At 39.8% G+C, this 18,483-nt stretch overlaps 1 protein-coding gene across 1 annotated transcript; it reads left to right on the forward strand.

Annotated features, from left to right (window-relative positions):
- Positions 1-319: 319 nt before the first annotated feature.
- Positions 320-16,272, forward strand: LOC129684158 (transmembrane protein 87A; the record flags this gene model as incomplete). Its single annotated transcript, XM_055617235.1, has 10 exons — positions 320-431; positions 1,528-1,711; positions 3,034-3,133; positions 6,228-6,321; positions 7,820-7,888; positions 9,956-10,064; positions 11,135-11,193; positions 12,536-12,639; positions 15,650-15,723; positions 16,169-16,272. Coding segments are annotated over 10 exons (997 nt in total), but the record flags the coding sequence as incomplete, so codon positions are not given.
- Positions 16,273-18,483: the final 2,211 nt, after the last annotated feature.

The following is an 18,483-nucleotide window of genomic DNA, read 5'->3' on the forward strand; positions in this document are numbered from 1 at the left end:
AGCAGAGGCAGGCTTGGTAAGTTTGAGTTCAGCTTGGTCTGCATAGTGAGTTCCGGGAGAGCCAGAGCTACATAGTGAGATCTTGTCTTGAAAAAACTAAAAACAAAATAAAACAAAAAGCAAAAATAAAAACCTACCCCCCCCCCCACACACACACAAAAGGAAGAAGAGAAAAAAGACTGGAACATGGATGAAGCATGAGACTAATTCATGGTTTTCAAAGCTACTACATCTGATGTATTATTTACTATGATTGAAGTGCTTGAAAGTAAATGAGTGATAAAACTTTTACTAATTTTATAAAATAAAAACTAATCAGGGTTTTGTTTACTGAATCTATCAAATTAATTGATGCCTGTGTTTTGCCAGTGACCGTTGAAGTAAAGGGTCCTTATGAATACCTTACTCTTGAAGACTACCCACTGATGATTGTAAGTCAATGTGTGTTTTTAACCTTGGCAATAAATTAATTTAGCATGAAATTATTTTTTTAGCATTATCTCATTAAAGGATTATTCCTGTGCCATTCAGAAAATGTTGCTTGAGATTTGGTGTTAACTTTTTTTTTTTTTTTTTTTTTTTTTTTTTGGTGTTAACTTTTTAAATTAGATTTTATTTTACGTTGTGGGTGTGAGTGTTTTACCTGTTCAGTTGTCTGTGGACTACATGAGAACCTAATGCCTGCAGAGATTAGATGAAGGCATTGGATTTCCCGGAACTGCAGTTAAGGATGGTTGTGAGCCCCCATGTGCATACTGGGAACTGAATCCAGGTCCTCTGCAAGAGCAGTAAGTGCTCCTACATGCTGAGCCACCTCCCCAGCCCTTAACTTACTAGACAGTGACCATAACAGAGTTAATGTAGCCCTGTGGTCCCTGTTTATGCGATATGAAAAGGTCAGTGACTGTTGTGGACTGGAGGGAGGCAGTGGCCACCTCACAACTCACATTTGGGCTCTAGAACAGGGCGCTCCATGCTCTGCCGAGCTCTGAGCCTACTCCCAGTGACTAAAGCATGAATCTTCTTCACTATGTGAGTGCGCAGACTACATAAGCTGGCTGAGGATTCTTGGTCTGTTTGCAGACTTTGCAGGGTATGTTACATGCACATAAGAGGAGGTGCCTGTGGAGGCCAGGGTGATCAGATCTCCATGGAACCAGAGTATAGGCAGTTATGGGTCACCTATTCAGGTTTCCCTTGTGTTTTAGTGCCTCATGATTCTGTATCCCAGCTTGTCAGGCCTATTTTTTCTTGACTGTTGTCTTCATTTTATCACTGGGTTGTGAGCTAAAAAGGCCCACCTAATGCAAGGAGCAGACATTCTTGAGGACAAGTCCTTCCGTAGTCTGCTCTGTTCAAGACTAGATCATTTTTTTTTCTTGTTAGTGATACATGCTAGATATAGTTATTTTTCAAAAAAGAAGGTAAAGTCTTTTTTTTTTTTTTTGTGGTGTGTTATATGTTGATTTTAAATCTGAATACTTGGTCCTAATTCTGCTTTTTATATCATTCCCAATTGGATAACAGTTTTTCATGGTGATGTGTATTGTGTACGTCCTATTTGGTGTTCTCTGGCTGGCGTGGTCTGCCTGCTACTGGAGAGATCTCCTGAGAATTCAGTTTTGGATTGGTGCCGTCATCTTTCTGGGAATGTTTGAGAAAGCTGTGTTTTATGCAGAATTTCAGAATATCCGATACAAAGGAGAATCTGGTATGTTAAAAACTGCCATTTTAAAAATTGTGTTTGTTTATTTTGTGTGCATGTGAGGGTCCATGTGCCACAACTTGTGGGAATCAGTTCTCTCCTTTGACCATGTATGTCCTAGGAATTGAACTCAGGTGGTCAGGTTTAGCCTCGGACCTTTACCCGCTGAACCATCTTACCAGACCCAAATTTGCCCCCACCCCTTTTAAGGTTTATATTTTTAAAATTATATGTATATATCAGTGGAAGGGGGTATGTTACATGCACATAAGAGTAGGTGTCTGTGGGGGCCAAGGTGATCAAATCTCCATGGAACCAGAGTATAGGCAGTTATGGGTCACCCACTCAAGTCCTTTGCAAGAGTAGTATAAATCACAACCACTGAACCATCCATCTCTCCACCACCAAATTTGCCATTTTTTTGATGATGGATGAGATGCATGCCAACTTCTCTCAAGTCAGCAGTGGTTACATAGGTCTTCCTTTCACTTGTTTATTAAAATAACCAAAGCAGAATCACTGCTTTGTGAAGAGTCATGGTGACTTTCCGTCCTAAGTTGTATTTCAGGAGTACACTGATACAAGAATAATTTTTTTGAAGCACACAGAAAAGTGGCCATTTAGGAAATAATTGTCATATTTCTTAAATCCCAGTTTCAGGCACCATTAAGAAAGAAAGAAAACAGTGCCAATTTAGTTGTAAGATGCCACTGATTGCAAGACACATAGACTTTTGTGCTTGTGTGTGTGTGGGGGGGGGTGCATCCAAGACCTGGTAACATACAGCAATACCAAGTAAATGAGAAGGTGCGTATGGTTTAATAAGGTTGACTAGTAATTACAAATTATCTGGTATGGTAATTTTTCTCTCTGACTATTTGTTCATTATTGTTACAAGATATGCTAATAAGATCTTCCCTGGGTCTTTGGAAAGATTTGAAAATAGAAGAGGTGAAAATTATGCGTGTGAGCTAGGATGTATGTGTGTGCTTTTCCATTTATAACTGTATTTCAGTTTGCAAAGAAAAAAAAAGGTAGGGAAAATTTCTTGATACCATAAACTCTCTGTATAAGGGTAAGATAGTCTGCTAAGGTTTTAGGGAAGTTGGGAAGAGTTGATGGGTTGAGCACAACCAGATTGTTTTGCACACGACTGAGTTCCTCAGAGATATCAGCTGTGTGCTTATAAAATTCATACAAAAGATATTCTCTCTTTAGTAGGTCTGCTACTTGTGCTCATTCTGAAAAGTGTCCTACATTCGAGTAGTTTGATTGTGTGTTTGGTTGAAACTGGAATGTAGTGCCATTTCTGTCTTTCTTTCTCATAGTCCGGGATGCCTTGGTCCTTGCAGAGCTGCTCTCAGCAGTGAAACGCTCGCTGGCTCGAACCCTGGTCATCATAGTCAGTCTGGGATATGGCATAGTCAAGTGAGTATCTGCTTCTGAATGAAAATACTGATAAGATTGCTGGCTACACAGTGCTGGTTCTAAAAAGGTTGATTAAAAAATAGTTGGGAGATAAAAATGTCTGAGATTTTGTAGCAATTTTAAGCATTAGAAATGCTACTTTTCAGGACTGTTACACAGGTAAAACCCTGTCTCTTTGAAAACAGAAATAAAAAAAAAGAAAAAGAAAGAAATGCTACTTTTATCTTAAAAATTCAATACATCTGCAGAAAAATCTGTAGTGAAACAAATGATGCAGGAAAACCAAACTTTCACAGTGAACTCTAACTATTTGAAAATGTTTTTACAAGTCATATTTTTTAAATGTATTTTTAGTTTTATATGCATTGTGTTTTGCCTGCATGCACATCTATGTGAGGTTTTTGGATCCCCTGGAACTTGAGTTACAGACAGGTGTGAACTGCCATGTGGGTGCTGGGAATTGAACCTAAGTCCTATGGAAGAAGAGTCAGTGCTCTTAACCACTGAGCCATCTTTCCAGCCCTCTAAGTCATATTTTTTAAAAAAGATTTATTTTACATTCATTGGTGTTTTGTCTCTCTTTCTCTTTGTATGTGTATACCATACGTATGCTTGCTACCTGTAAAAGCCTGGAGAGGGCACCTGGACTGGAGTTTCATGTGGTTGGGAGCTGCCATGAAAATCCTGGCAGTGGTCCTCTGCAAGATAACATATGCTCTAAACTGTTGAGCACCTCTCCATCACACAAATTAGATTTTTTTTAATCAAAAGAATATTCTTAACTGTAATTGTTTAAAATTTTTAAATTTTTTAGTAAAAAAAGGATTGACCCTGTCTCCAAACAAAACAAAACAAAACAAAAAACAAAGCAGAAAACCAACAAACAAAAACTTACTAAAAAAGAAAAAAACAAAAATGTATTGAAATGTGCAGTACTGTGGTCATTGCATAGCCCATTGCTTCTTCCAGTGTACTTATCAAATTATTTCTAAACAATCAAGTGTCTTCCATATACCAGGCACTCATTTTTCTAGGCCCCTGCTATACAACAAATAAGAGATTTGGGGTTTACATTTGTAGAGGAAGGGAACACAGACAAAATTGAAGTAAATGAGTTAAAGGTACATAAGAAAGGGCATGAGGAATGTCAGGCAGAAGTTGGAACTTGGAACTGTAAATAGGGTGACCTGGGAAAGCTTCTTTTAGTGACATCCAAGCGAAGATTTGAGGAAAGCAAGGGACCAACAGTTCACCTAGGAAAGGAGATTCTGAGGTGTGAGTAGATTCCATGCATGCTTTGAAGATGGAGCCAGTGGCATTTCATGATGGCCACCTGTGACATGTGACAAAGAGAACTGGGGATGACGCCAACTGTTGGTCTGCTGGAATGGCAGGAAGGCATTGCCATTTCCTTAAGTCCAGGAAGATCACGGAATCGGCTTGGCACAGTGGCAAGATTAGGAGGTTGGCTAGATAACCCCTGGGGTGAGGCCAGGGCCAGGATAGAAGTTGGTGAGTTATCAAGGTGTAGGTACTATTTAAGTCATGACACTGCATGTGGTTACCAAGGAACTGAGTCTGGAGAAAGGGTCAGAGGCTGAATGTTTCGATATTTTCTCTTCCTTAGATGTCATGAAGTAGAGTTAGCAGAGGAATTTGAGTAATGGTTGAAGTAAGAGGCAAACTGAAGACTGTTCCAAGGAGGAGTTCTTTTTTTTTTTTTTTTTTTTGTTGGGGAGGAGGGTGGAGAGAGGTTGGTTTTTTTGAGACAGGATTTCTCTGTGTAGCCCTGGCTGTCCTGTTGCTTTGTAGACCAGGATGGCCTCGAACAGAGATCTGCTGCCTCTGCCTCCCAAGTGCTGGGATTAAAGGTGCGCTCTACTACCGCCCAGCAAGGAGGAATTCTTAATTGAATCAGATGATTAGATAGGTCAGTTAAGAGGATTGGAAATTAACTATTGGGTTTAATTAATGAAGAGCGTTAGTGACCATAACAAGAACAATTTGGAGGAAGTGGTAGGTACAGAAGCTGTCCTTTGAATTAGAGGGAATTCAAGAGAAACCAGGACAGGAATATTCCAAAGACATTAAGTAGAATAAATTTAATGGTTAAAATTTTGTATAAATGTTGAAAAGCCTTCTAAATGTGATGAAGATTTTAAGATTTCTTAGATAATTCCCTACCATTGTAAACATTTTCCTCGCTAGAAATACCTATGTAGATTCATCTGGATTAGGCAGATGTACTATAATGAACCACCCAGTAATTTTGTTAAAATACAGATTCTAGTGGAGTAGGATTTTAACTATTAAGGCTCCAAGGCTTTTCCGCCTTTGCTGAAAAATTTATATTTAGTTGGGTTTTGAGCTTGAGCTTAATCAGTGGACTACAACACAAAATGTGATTGTGTGAAGGAATTGTTAACATTTTGAGATTTGCTGATGTTATTGTGGATATGTTTTGTTGAAGCAGGGTGCTGTGTGGTGCAGACTGTTTTCAAGTTATGCTGAGATTGTAGGCCTACCCCTCCAAGCCTGGCTCTGTGGTTGTGTGTGTACTTACAAGAGCAGGAATGAAGGATAGTTTGTGGGACTCCTTCAACCATGTGGGTTCTAGGGATCAAACTCATCATCAGCCTTGTCTGCAAGTTCATTTACCTGCTGAGCCATCTCACCAGCTGCATGGGTTTGTTTTGTTTTCAAATCCTCATTTTTGAAAACAAAACAAAAAAACCAAACACAAATAGTCACACTTTTATATGTTTTTTTCTAGATAGTGTGAAAGTCTGGGAAATGAATGGTGTGTGCATGGGTGGAATTAGCAATAGGCTGGCTGTTGTTAAGACTGAGTGGGCCTTTTTATGGTTTTTTTAATACGGTATCTAATTTTTCATATATACATGTGTACGTGTGTGTATATTAATCAGGTGCCAGATCTTGGGTTTTAGTATTTCTTGTCATCGTTCATGAACAAACAGCCAGGAGTGGTCTCCTCTTCTCAGGAGCATGTTACCCCTAAGTGCGGGCTCTGATGCCGTGACTTAGCATGTTACTTGGCTGCTTCTGTGCTCAGTTTTCTCTGCTTCCTTTTCAGGCCTCGACTTGGAGTCACTCTTCACAAGGTTGTGGTGGCAGGAGCACTCTATCTTTTGTTCTCTGGCATGGAAGGGGTCCTCAGAGTTACAGGGGTCAGTACTGCTTAGACTGAAGTACTTAATTGTTTTGTTTTTTCTTAGTCCAAGTTTTTGTCATCGGTTACTGTTATGTTTCTATCTTGAGTCAGTAAGTGGGTGATGATGGCTCTTCTGTTGTCCATGGATTCTGACTTTAATAGACATCTTTTACTTAAATGATGTGCTAGGGACCAGGAGAGTGCCACACTTGAAAATTTTTTTTGATTTTAGAATGTTTCCATAGGCTGTACTGGTTGGACATCCCTTAATCTAAAAACCCATTTAAAATCTCAAAATTTTTGGATGTTGTGGTCTTGGTGTTTTGAACTGGGGATGCTCAGCTTGTATAACTCAGTTTTTCTAATCTCATCTATTAGAGCTTGATAAACTTACTATATGATCTGTTATGAATATCTTCTTTCCACCTGTCCCCAGATTGGTAACTATTTGATTCTTTCTCCCATTTACATAAGGTTCATCCAATCAAAAGCAACAGTTCTCTACTTACCTAGAACTTAAGGTTTAAAACTTAAATGCAATTAGGTTTCACACAGTCCATTGCCAAGGAAGGAAGAAGTGGGCTTCCTGGGCCATTACAATTGTTTCATTAGTTAAAAAAAAAAAATCAGATTTTTGTCATAACCTGTTAGACTCAAAGTGTTCAGTTCTGTACACTTGGCTTTGCCCTTAGTAAAACTGAGTGCATTTAGTTTTGCGACACTTCCCCTTCCATACACTATTCATAATTGTAAGTTTGTTTTTCAAGCCCCACTGCCCCGGTGCCCTGTCCCCTGTGTGCAATCTCTGGATATTAGCAACTTTAACCAAACTGTCAATTTCACTTTTTCTCTTCTGCCATTGCTTTAGTATTTTTCTTACTCCTTGGCTCTGATAGTAAACCTGGCCCTCTCTGCAGTTGATGCCTGTATTATTTTATGGATATCCTTTAATAATTCTCTGGTGATTGGGTTGTTAGAGCTATATACAAAGATTTTTAGATACAAACTTGTAGAAACTAAGACTGTTGTTTTGGGGGGAATACTTGCATTGTATTTTATGGTAAACTATTATTAGTAAAATTTCATTATGTTACTCAGAGAATCAAGAATTCTTATTATATTAATGATACAATAATTATTTAAAATGTAAGAGATATATTTTTAGGTTTTTAGTCTAAAAATAATAGTAGGAAATCAAGATGAGCTGGGGTTATAAACACGAGGACTTTTTTGTGGTGTTCTTTCTTACATGGGAACTCTATGGTAGTATTCTGTAGCAGTTCCGTTGACTTGAGAATAATTGACAGTTTGTAAATTAACTGAATTAAGCTGAATGCTGTCTGCAGGTGCATAAGAAGGGAGAAGTGTTTATTTGCCAAGTGCTGGCCCTTGTGCTTTTCTTCAGATCATATGCAAACCCATTCCAGCTAACTGTTTAAGTGCAGAACCATGTGCTGGATTCCTCTGTTGCCTCTATTCATCTGTTTTCATCACCTCTTTTTCTTTGTCTGCAGGCCCAGACTGATCTTGCTTCCTTGGCCTTTATACCCTTGGCTTTCCTAGACACTGCCCTGTGCTGGTGGATATCCTACTCATTGGCTTGTTTGATGGCCATCCATTTTCTCCCCTTGGAGATGGGCTTCCATTAATCTTTCTGTTGATTTCTCCTTGATCTGGGAAATGGTTTATTTTATGTGTTAATGGCCTGAGGGCTCAGGTAAGCAGTTTTGTTTGTTTTGTCATTCTTAAAATCACAGAATTTGGTTGCTAAGCACATGATAAAAGCTTCTGCTTTCTCTTTTTAAAATGGACATCTCTTCTTGATTTTGGGTTGTTGTTTGCTCATCTCTCTTTGTATTAGAATCATTGGTTGCTCTGGTCCTGCTCTTTTCTGTCTCCACCAAGTATAAAATTCTTTGATGCCTGTGAAAAAAAATTTGATGCCTAAAAATGGGTTGAACTATTTAAGAGGTTTGATTGTCCTAAATCTCTTAAGTGGGATGAGCAGGTTTCAGCCTCAGGAAGGGTAAATTTCTTCTTTCACCTAGAAGGTACCTATTACCCTTCAGAACAAACTGACAGTGGATAAACAGGTTTCTGTTCCTGTTACTTAAACACTTGTGTAGTAGGGACCTGATCTCTTGGGTTCAGGTTTTTGGAATTTATCTTGTTAGGGGTATTTTAAATTTGGTTTGTCTTTTTGTATATGAGCATATATTTAATTGTGCAGCATTTTTGTCCTGATAGATTTTGATGGTTGTAAAAAATCATAACATGAGCTGGTGTTGGTGCACACCTTTAGTTCCAGCACTCAGGAGACAGAGGCAGACAGATCATTGAGTTTGAGTTCAGCATGGTCTACATAGTGAGTTCTAGGATAGCCAGGGCTACACAGAGAAACCCTGTTTAAAAATATAAATAAATAAATAAACAAAATTCTAATTTTGTGAATTTGGGTAGATTGCCTATAGCAAAAAAGACTGAAATTCAGGTGTCAGGGTCCAGGTGAGTATCTGCCAAGTACTGTGATGCTTGAGTGCTGGGAGAGTGATGGGTGAGTGGCTTAGCAATCGCTGAGAGTGCTGATAGGTAAGCTCTAGCTCCCTTCATTTTTCTTACTTCTGTTTTTCTTTTTAAAATTTACTTTTTTTCCTAAGTGTATATGTATACATTGTGCCCATGAGTGCATTACCTGCATAGGCCAGAAAGTGGGTGCTGGGTCCCATCATTGTAGTTGCCAGCTGTTGTAAGCTGCCCGATGTGAGTGCTGGGGACCTAACCCTGGTGGTTGTCTGCAAGAGCAGTGTGTACACCTAAGTGCTGAGCCATCTCTCCAGGCGCTTGCTATTTTATTTTTAACATGTAATTTGTTGGGAGGTGCATGCCACAGTGTACATGTGAAGGGCAGAGGACACCTTCCTAGAGAATTCTCTTTTTCACCCCCACATGGCTTCTGGAGATGGAGCTTGGCTTATCAGGCTAGATTGCTGGGTGGTGAGCGCCTGTACCAGGCGAGCCTTCTGATCGCCCCTGCTCCTTCGTTTTTGTGTCTGCTCCTCTGATACTCGGGCATGAAAGCAGGCATCATCTGTAGTAGTCATCGGTTCCCTTTTGTTTTCGCATGGGAGCTTCTACTTGGGAATCTTAAAATGAAGCGTCACTGCTTTGGTAGCCAACTTGCCTGGGACCTTCAGACAGTTGTTGGGTCCTTTTAGTTCACAGTAGTGTGGGCAGCTGATGCTGCTCCTGGGGACTGAGTAGAGAACTCCAGCAGCTGTGGGCACAGGTGTGACTGTGGTTAGCTACACCTGTGGGCCAGGTGATGACTGAAATGGTGTCAACCCGTCTCTTGCATGTTACGCACCTTGTCGTTACCATAGTTCTCTGTTCACCTTTTTCAGCAAGCCTATACCTTTCTTTATTTCCTTGTATTTTTCTTCTTATTTTTTCACTCTCATCCACATCAAGTTTTTTTCTGTGTCATATTGAAATGATAATTTTCTCCTTAATCATGGTGAAGTTTTGTAGTGTTTGTGAGAATAAGTGAAAATAAGAGCTATAAGGCCTCTGAGATCTGTAGACTTAAAAGATGACCCTAGGTTATCTTTACTTAACCTTTTTGAACGTTTAATTCCTTGACTTGCAAACACATATTCATTAGCCTGACTCAAACAATGAAGCTGTTAAAACTTCGGAGGAACATTGTAAAGCTCTCTCTATACCGACATTTCACCAACACACTTATCTTGGCAGTAGCAGGTAAGTTTGGAATTTTTTAAATGTTGCATCCTGATCCTGTGATTTCCTTTAGAACAGAAATTGTTTTATTCATTCATTCATTCATTCATTCATTCATTCATTCGTTTGTTTATGGTATTTTGCCTGCATGTATCTGAGTACCACATCTGTACCTGATGCAAAGCCAGAAGAGGGTGTCAAGTCCCCTAGAACTGGAGTTATGGACAGTAGTAAGCCACCATGTGCCATGCTGACAGCTGAACCTAGGTCCCCTGGAAAAGCAGCCAGTACTCTTAACTGCTAAGCCAGAACAGAAATTCGTAGCCTAAGAAGGCCATGTGTAGTTAGAGAAAGTTTTGCTTTTCATTCAAGGAAAGCAGTCGTAGTTCATATTCTTTAAAGGATTAATGATTTTTTAAAAGAAGATGAGGAGTAGCTCGGGAGATGTCTCAGCCAAATGCTTTGCTATGTAAGTGTAAGGACAACAGTTCAGATCCCTCGTCTTCAGGTGGAAAAGCCAGCTGTGGGGTTAGGGAGGTGGTTTAATATACAAGTACTTTCCATTCAAGCACGAAGACCTCAGTTCATATTCCCCAGGACCCATGTGAAAAGCCAGTCATGGTGGCTCGTTCGGGTAATCCTGATGCTAGGAAGGTGGAAACAGGAGAATCCGTGGGACTCACTGGTCAGTTAGTCTTCCCAAATTGGTGAACTTCAAGTCTAGCCAATCATTAAGCTCCTATTTCAGTGAGAGATATTTCCTCAAGAAAGTAAGTTGGAGAAGGAAAAATTTATTCTGATAATGTTGATAAAAGCCATATATTCCATTAGCTATTGTTCTAATTCTGAGGGTTACTGAAGTAGTCAGATGATAAAGACAAAATGATTGCAAAGCTGTATTTACAGAAAATGTTGGCAACAGTATTATGGGCTTTGCCTATGGTAGGTGTTTAATAAATTTATATGGAAAATAAGTGATAGTAATGTTTTGAAGTCTGGAATATGAAGTTGTATTTATTCAAGATTAGTGAATGTAATTGGGGGTATAAATTACCATTCATGTTCTGACCAGGTTTTTCATTTCATGCTAGCATCTATTGTGTTCATCATTTGGACAACCATGAAGTTCAGAATAGTGACTTGCCAGTCGGTAAGTTATAAACATGTGCAGTTATGAGTGTGATAATGTTGATTGTAGTCCTTGATTCGTAGAAGGTGTACAAGTTTAAGGCAGGGTCTCTGCTCCTGAGTAATCTGTGCTGTCCTTTTGTGTGATATACTGGTATTTATTTATTGGTCCTAGGAATTACTCCCAGGTCCTTGTGCATCCTAGGCAGGAGCTTTGCCACTAAGCCACATCTGCAGCCCCATTGGTATGTTTTTATATGGCCATGCTTGTCATAGAAAATAATTTTGTGGATGATAAACACAGCCTGTCATATTACAGGCTTGCCTTAACTCTGGAAGTGCTGAACGTCATTTATGAATGATGCTAATATGAATAGATATTTAAAATGTGGACAGAGACTGTGGCCAATAAGATTTCTATGGAGATATCTTTTGGTCATACTGATAAGTGACAACTGACAATTATGAAACTAGCAATAGGGCCAGGCATGATGGCACACGCTTTTAATCTGAACAGGATGATTAGATGTTTAAGCGTAATAGGGGTCTTTTCTGAGACTGATACTCCAACCAAGGACCATGCATGGGAATAAACTAGAACCCCAGCACAGATGTAGCCTATGGCAGCTCAGTCTTCAAGTGGGGTCCCTAGTAATGGAAACAGGGAAGGGCTGTCTCTGACATGAGCTCAGTTGCTGGCTCTTTGATCACCTCCCCCTGAGGGGGTGGGGTGGGTTGGGGGAGCCTTACCAGGCCACAGAGGAAGACAGTGCAGACAGTCCTGATGAGACCTGATAGGCTAAGGACCACCCCTATCAGTGGACTGGGGGAGGGGCATGGGAGGAAAAGAAGGAGGGAGGGCAGGATTGGGAGAGGGCTACAGCTGGGATACAAAGTGAATAAATTGTAATAAATAAAAAAAATTTATTTATTAAAAAAAAAAACAAACCCAAAAATTTAAGCCTAAACCAGTTGTAGTGGTGTGCACTTTAATTCCAGCACATGGGAGGCAGAGAGAGGGAGATCTTTGAGTTCGAGGCCAGCCTGGTTTTGTGTGTGGGTGGGTGTGATTTAAAAATTAGCAACCAAATATTAATTTCCCTGAGGATTGTGGGAGCTGTGGCACTTTGACAGGTACTCCACAGTTGTGTAGTATCTTTGCTGTAGCTACAGTAAGCACAACAAAGGAAACTAGAAACTGCTTTTATCCCCATGCTTATAGCCCCAGCACTTGCCAGCTGCTTAGCACAGGAGCTTTTAATAAACACAGCTTGAGTATATAAATAAGGGATTTTTTTTCTCTACCACGGGATTGTGAACAGTGATAATAAACATAAAGTGTTGTCCATTTCCACTTATTGCAGGACTGGAGGGAGCTGTGGGTGGATGATGCCATTTGGCGATTACTCTTCTCCATGATCCTCTTTGTCATCATGATTCTATGGCGACCATCAGCAAATAACCAGAGGTACTACCAGAATGACTATGCTGCCAAATAGGGATGGTATATTAAGGGACAGTGTCGGGTAGCTCTTAAAAGGACCAGTAGAGGGGCTGGAGAAATGGCTCAGAGGTTAAGAGCACTGCTTGTTCTTCCAGATGGTCCTGAGTTCAATTCCCAGCAACCACATGGTGGCTCACAACCATCTCCAGTGAGATCTGGCGCCCTCTTCTGGTGTTTAAGTGTACATGTAGGCAAAAGCATTGTATGCATAATAAAATAAAACCTTTAAAAAAAAAAAGGACCAGTAGACACAAGAAATCCCAGGACAATGTTCTCAGCACCAAGGAGATTTATTTGAGACAAAGATAGTAGACAGAGGATAAGGGAAAGGGAACAAAGGAGGGGGGACAGGGATATATTTGTCTCTGGAGTTGGAGGAAGGGTACAAAGGCCTGCCTCTGGATAGAGAGAAGACAGATGTGCCCCATAGGAACATGTTAATTTATAAAGGTAAAAGGGGAAACCCAATGTTAGGATGGGGTTTTAATTGGACATATTAGGGTAAATCAAAGGAGGCTTTTGATTACTGGACTTCAGTACTTTGATAGCTGGACTTTGGTAGTCAGCTTCAGGAGGAGGAAGTGGCCAAATAAGGAAATAGACCTTGGTGTCTAGTGTTAGGAATGTAATCTAATAGCAAGGCAGAGGGAATGGGGGAGAGGGGCCAGGCCTGCAGAACCATGTTTGCCGTGCTCCAGCCTATGAGAGCCCTTCAGTTCAAGCATGCTCTCTCTTTTACTTCTGTGGGCCTTAGTTTACTTTTTTATAATGAAAAGGAATAAAACTGAGTTACTTAGGTCTGTTTCAACTCTGTCAACATCTTACACTATAAATAATTGGTTTAGGTAAATAACAGGAGAGAATAATAGTAGAGAGAATATCTCTCTACTTTCTGTTGTGCAGAAAGCAATAAAAAATTCTTTAGGCCTTGCCTGACTTACTGAGGTGAGAAGGTAAAATGAAAGTCTGTGTTACTGACTCTGGAGTTTAAGGTCATCATATAATGGTTACTTGTTTAGTGCAGGCAAATCCTGCTTAGGAGCTGCCCCATCCTTATCAGCATCCGTACCTTTGTTCCTGTTCTTTTTCCCCTGTCTTGTATTTAGATGATTAAGAGCTTATGTTAAACCACATAACCCTAAAGGCTAAGGGTGAGAACTTAATAATCAGATATGCAAATAAAATTGGGAGAGAAAACAGGTGAAAGGTTTTGCTGTACTTTTAAATTATGCACTTACTGTGTGTTCACTGAAAAAAAAGAAAGTCAAGGAATAGAGAAAAGCTGTGAAAGAAAATTAGAGAGAGCTGAAACCATACTGGTGGGGGGGGATGTACAGCATTGGGAGCCCCTATTATAACTGCTCTTAGTGTGTTGCTTATTAGCTGTAACTAAAGTAGGTTTAAATGTTTCCTTTCTCTAAAGGTTTCTAAGGTTTTTGTTTGTTTCTTTGTTTGTTTTTGTATTACTGTCTTGCTTTCTTTTCCCTTTTCCAAACACTGCCTGAATTCTGTATGACTTCATATTAATTGCTTAGTTATGTTCGTAGTGTTATGTATGAGGAGAATTAAACCAAGGATAAGGGATAATAGAAATTGCCTGTGTATTAGTGATGTTCTCCAGTATGCCCTGGTCATTTTCTCCATACCCTGTTGTGTGACAAAACTTTTCTTGGAAAATGTGTCTACTCACCTCAGATAGGGAGCAAGAGACCAAAGTATGGACACCACCAAAACCCAGTTTGGTTAACCAATGAGTTTTAACCATTGAGTTTTAACCAATGAGTTTTATTAGAGTTACTTACAGGAGTAAAAATGCCTCAAAGATAGCTGCATCGCCAAAACCTATCCCAGCATGGGCAACAGCTCACAAAGCTGGGCACCTTGGAGCACACTGCACAGCCTGTAGGCCGCTCAACAGGTTGAAGAGTCCTTTCCAGGTGCCTCAGTTGGTCTAAACCTCTTGTAGGCAACTTGGCTGGTTCTTCCAGGCAGCTGCTCTGGTCTCAGAGTCTTTGTAACTTGGCTTGTTTGAGAGTCTTTTGTAGTTTTCATCCTCTGAGAGGGACTCCCAGGTTTTATTGCTTACTCTGGCGGGAAGGGTTTTAGTGAATCCAGTTGGTTTCAGGAACTTCCACATTCTATTTTGAAGTGTTTGCCTGTTTAAGGAGCTTCCCTGCAGGGTGGAATGTTTTAATTCTTGAGGGAACAATACCCTGACAATTCCCCCCTCACCTAACAGTTTTCTAAATTCATTTGTTAGTTATTATCTGCTCAGTCTTTCTATACCCTTAACAAACTCCCAGGTGTGATCCTGTAATAGCAAAGAACTGTTCTTCTTCTAACCAGAGTGGGGTCAAGCTCCAGAATCAAGAGGAGCCCTGACAAGACTGTCCAGTCTCCTGCTAATTGCAAACTTAGGGTTCTTGCCATCTCTCACAAAGTGAAAGTGGCTCATACCTGTGAGTCATGCTGCTCAGTTGATGATACAGGCATTTAAGAACTTTCTGTGCCGGAGCCTGCCAGCAGAGTCGAACGGTTCTTGAGTCGGGAGTGAGGGTTAAAATTAATAAACTAACACACAACACACGGGACCTTTCCGAGAGGCTTTGGTGGAGACTAGACTAGACCAGTGCCCCTGACTTTATTTCAGACTGCTTTTAAGCCAGAGTAAAATCAGCTCAGCACAGTGAGTTAAAATCACAAGGAGGTGAAACGAGGTGTGATTTTGACAAGCTATCCCACCTGCTGTCGCAAACAAAAGGTGGACTTGGAAATTCTTTCCTGACTTCAGTGAAGGCCTGGTAAAACCAGTCTTTGCGCTGAGATTTAAATATCAAAGCAGCTGCTAGAACAGCGGCTCCCAACATTTCTGAAAGAGAAGCAGTATTGTAGTTTCAGTTTCAATATTAGTTCTGGACTATTCTGAAAGAGGTTGTTCCTTTGCGGCATTCCTTTCTGTTCTTTGTTCTGTCAGGTTTGCCTTTTCACCATTGTCAGAGGAAGATGAAGAGGATGAGCAGAAGGAACCAATGCTGAAGGAGAGCTTTGGTGAGCTTTGGAGAAAAGTCACTGTTCTGATTTGTGCCCTCATATTTTATATATATATATATATATATATATATATAATTTTATTTATTTATTTATTTATCTTTCAAAGAAAATAATGTTAAAAAGAAAAAATATCTGAGTTCTTCTGTTTGGTAAAGTTAGGATGAAGAAAGAATAATGAAGTTTTAAGGTGAAGCCATGATAAATAGAGTAATACTTGTACGTTAAGTGTCCAGATAACCTTATAAAAGTGAGACCATTTTCAAAAAGTTCAAATTTAGCTTTGAACTTTTTATTACAAATGTTACGATAGAGAAACATCTGTTGCATTATTCAGTCAGTGAGCTTAAAATAAATCTTGTGAATATGTTTTTGTTTTTGTTGCTGGTGTGATGAAAAGTTAACCAATCTATGAGAGTTTTGTTTTTTTCCTTTCCCTTTGCAGAAGGAATGAAAATGAGAAGCACCAAGCAGGAACCGAATGGAAATAGTAAAGTAAACAAAACAGTAAGCATGACTTTTTTCCTTCCTTTGTGATCTTTGCCTGGTCTGTGGCCTGCAGTGGAACCCAAGATTGTTATAGGTAGTCCTTAATGATATTTTTGTAACTATGCTACTATTATGATTGCTTTTAAATATTTTAGTAATATTACATTTCTGTTTTTATATATTTACTTGTGTGTGTGTATGAGTGGAGTAGGGTATATATTATGCCTGTGTGAATGTCAGACAACAACTTATTAGAGTTGGTTCTCTCTTGCTATGTGACTTCCAGGGATTGAACCAGGTCTTGAGGCTTGGCAGCAGTAGCCTTACCCTCTGAGCCATCTTGCTGGCCTACATTTACCGTCATAACACCCATGCTACCCAAATCAGTTATTGTAATCACTATCAAAATTCCAGTGACATTTTTCACAATTTTTTTAAAAAGCAACTGTAATATTTTTAAGAAACCACAAAAGTACAAGCAAAACACCTAAGTAGTGAAAGTATTCTTAAGAAAAACACACTGAAGGCACATACTAATTTGGCTTCAAAATGTAGCACAGTGGGACTGAGGAGGTTGCTTTTCTCCATGCACTTTCTGTATAAGCATGATTCTGAGCACAGACACCCAGGCCCAACATCAAAAGTCAGGCACCATGTGTAACCCAGGCCCTGGGAGGTAGGAGCAGCGTTTGCTGGCCAGCCAGTCCTAGCTATTAACTCCCCCAAGTTATCCCACACAGCTATAAATTAATAAATGTAAAAACAAACAAAAAAACCCACAAAATTTTAAAATAAGGTGAGGAATGATTGAGAAGGACATGTGTTAATGTTTGGCCTGAGTGTGTGCACATCTGCTCATACATACCTGCACGCACATGAGCACATATGTACTTATATGTACACAGAGTGTTCTGCAGGAGGCTCGAGCAGCCATTGTAGTCAAGAGTGTGGTGAGCCAACTGAGCACAGTTGAGAACCCAAAAGTTCGACTTAGGCGTTTCTGGTCACCTGAATTTTGACAGATATACTAAGGATACATAATAGGAAAAGGGACAGTTTGCTTGTTTGTTGTCCTATAAATGGTGTTGGAGAAACTGGAAATTATTCAAAGTGAACTAAAGGCTCTGGGAATATAGGTCAGTTGTAGAATATCAGCCTTGTATGAATGAGGTCCTAGGTTCAGTCCTCAGTACCAAAAATGGGGTAAGTTGTGTGTACAGCGATGCTGATTAAGGTCTTAAATATTTTAAGTCCTGAAACTGTAAAACTCATAGAAGAAAACAAAAGGCACACTGTATTATACTGGTCTGTGTAAAGAGTTTTTAAAATTTGTATCAAGCAGTCCAGTCCACAAAGTCAAAAATAAAACAGTCATCACATAGAGTTGCAGCAAACCAAAAAGCTGCTGTATGGCAGAGCAAACAGTCTACAAGAGTGAATAGACAACCATGGAATGAGAGAAAAATATGGCTAATATCTGTGTATAAGGAAGTCAGAATAAGTCAGTAGCAGGAAGACATGCTAACTAAAAGGGGCAAAGGATTTGAATAGAAATTCTCACAGAAAGATATTACACATGTATGTTTAAAATTTACTCACCAAAGATGATTAAGAAATGCAAAACAAGCCGGGCATGGTGGGGCGCATTTGTAGTCCCAGTACTCAGGCAGGCAGAGGCAGGGGGATCTCTGTGAGTTAAAAGCTAGCCTGGTCTACAGAGCGAGTCCAGGACAACCAAGGCTATACAGAGAAACCCCGTCTCTGGGGAGGGGGAATGAGGGGGAGAGAGCGCAAAATAAAACTACAATGAACTGTTAACTTAGAACTGCTGGAATATTCAAAAGGCAAAAGATGAAAACCTTGGTGAGAAGGTGGAGTATAAGAAACCTTGTAGGTTAGTGTGGAGAGTCCCTGAAAATTGAAGAAAAGCTACTTATTCTGTGACCTCATAATCCCACTATTAGGTGTGCAGGCGTAAGTCAGTGTGCTGAAAAGATGTCTGCATTCCCAGGTTCATTGTTGCAGCCTCAAGAGCAAAGATACTTCAGTAAGTTTCACTCAGTAACGCAGGCATGCTTGTGCCTTTGATCCCAACATTCACGACGCAGAGGCGGCAAATCTCTGAGTTAAAAGTCAGCCTGGCCCACAAAGTAAATTTTCAGGACAGCCAGGGCTACACAGAGAAAAGACTTGAAAAACTAAGCAAACAAATAAATAAATAAGCAGATAGATAGATAGATAGATAGATAGATAGATAGATAGATAGATAGA

Source organism: Psammomys obesus, unplaced genomic scaffold, assembly GCF_907164565.1.
Source record: "Psammomys obesus unplaced genomic scaffold, mPsaObe1.curated_primary_1811, whole genome shotgun sequence".
NCBI lineage: Eukaryota > Metazoa > Chordata > Mammalia > Rodentia > Muridae > Psammomys > Psammomys obesus.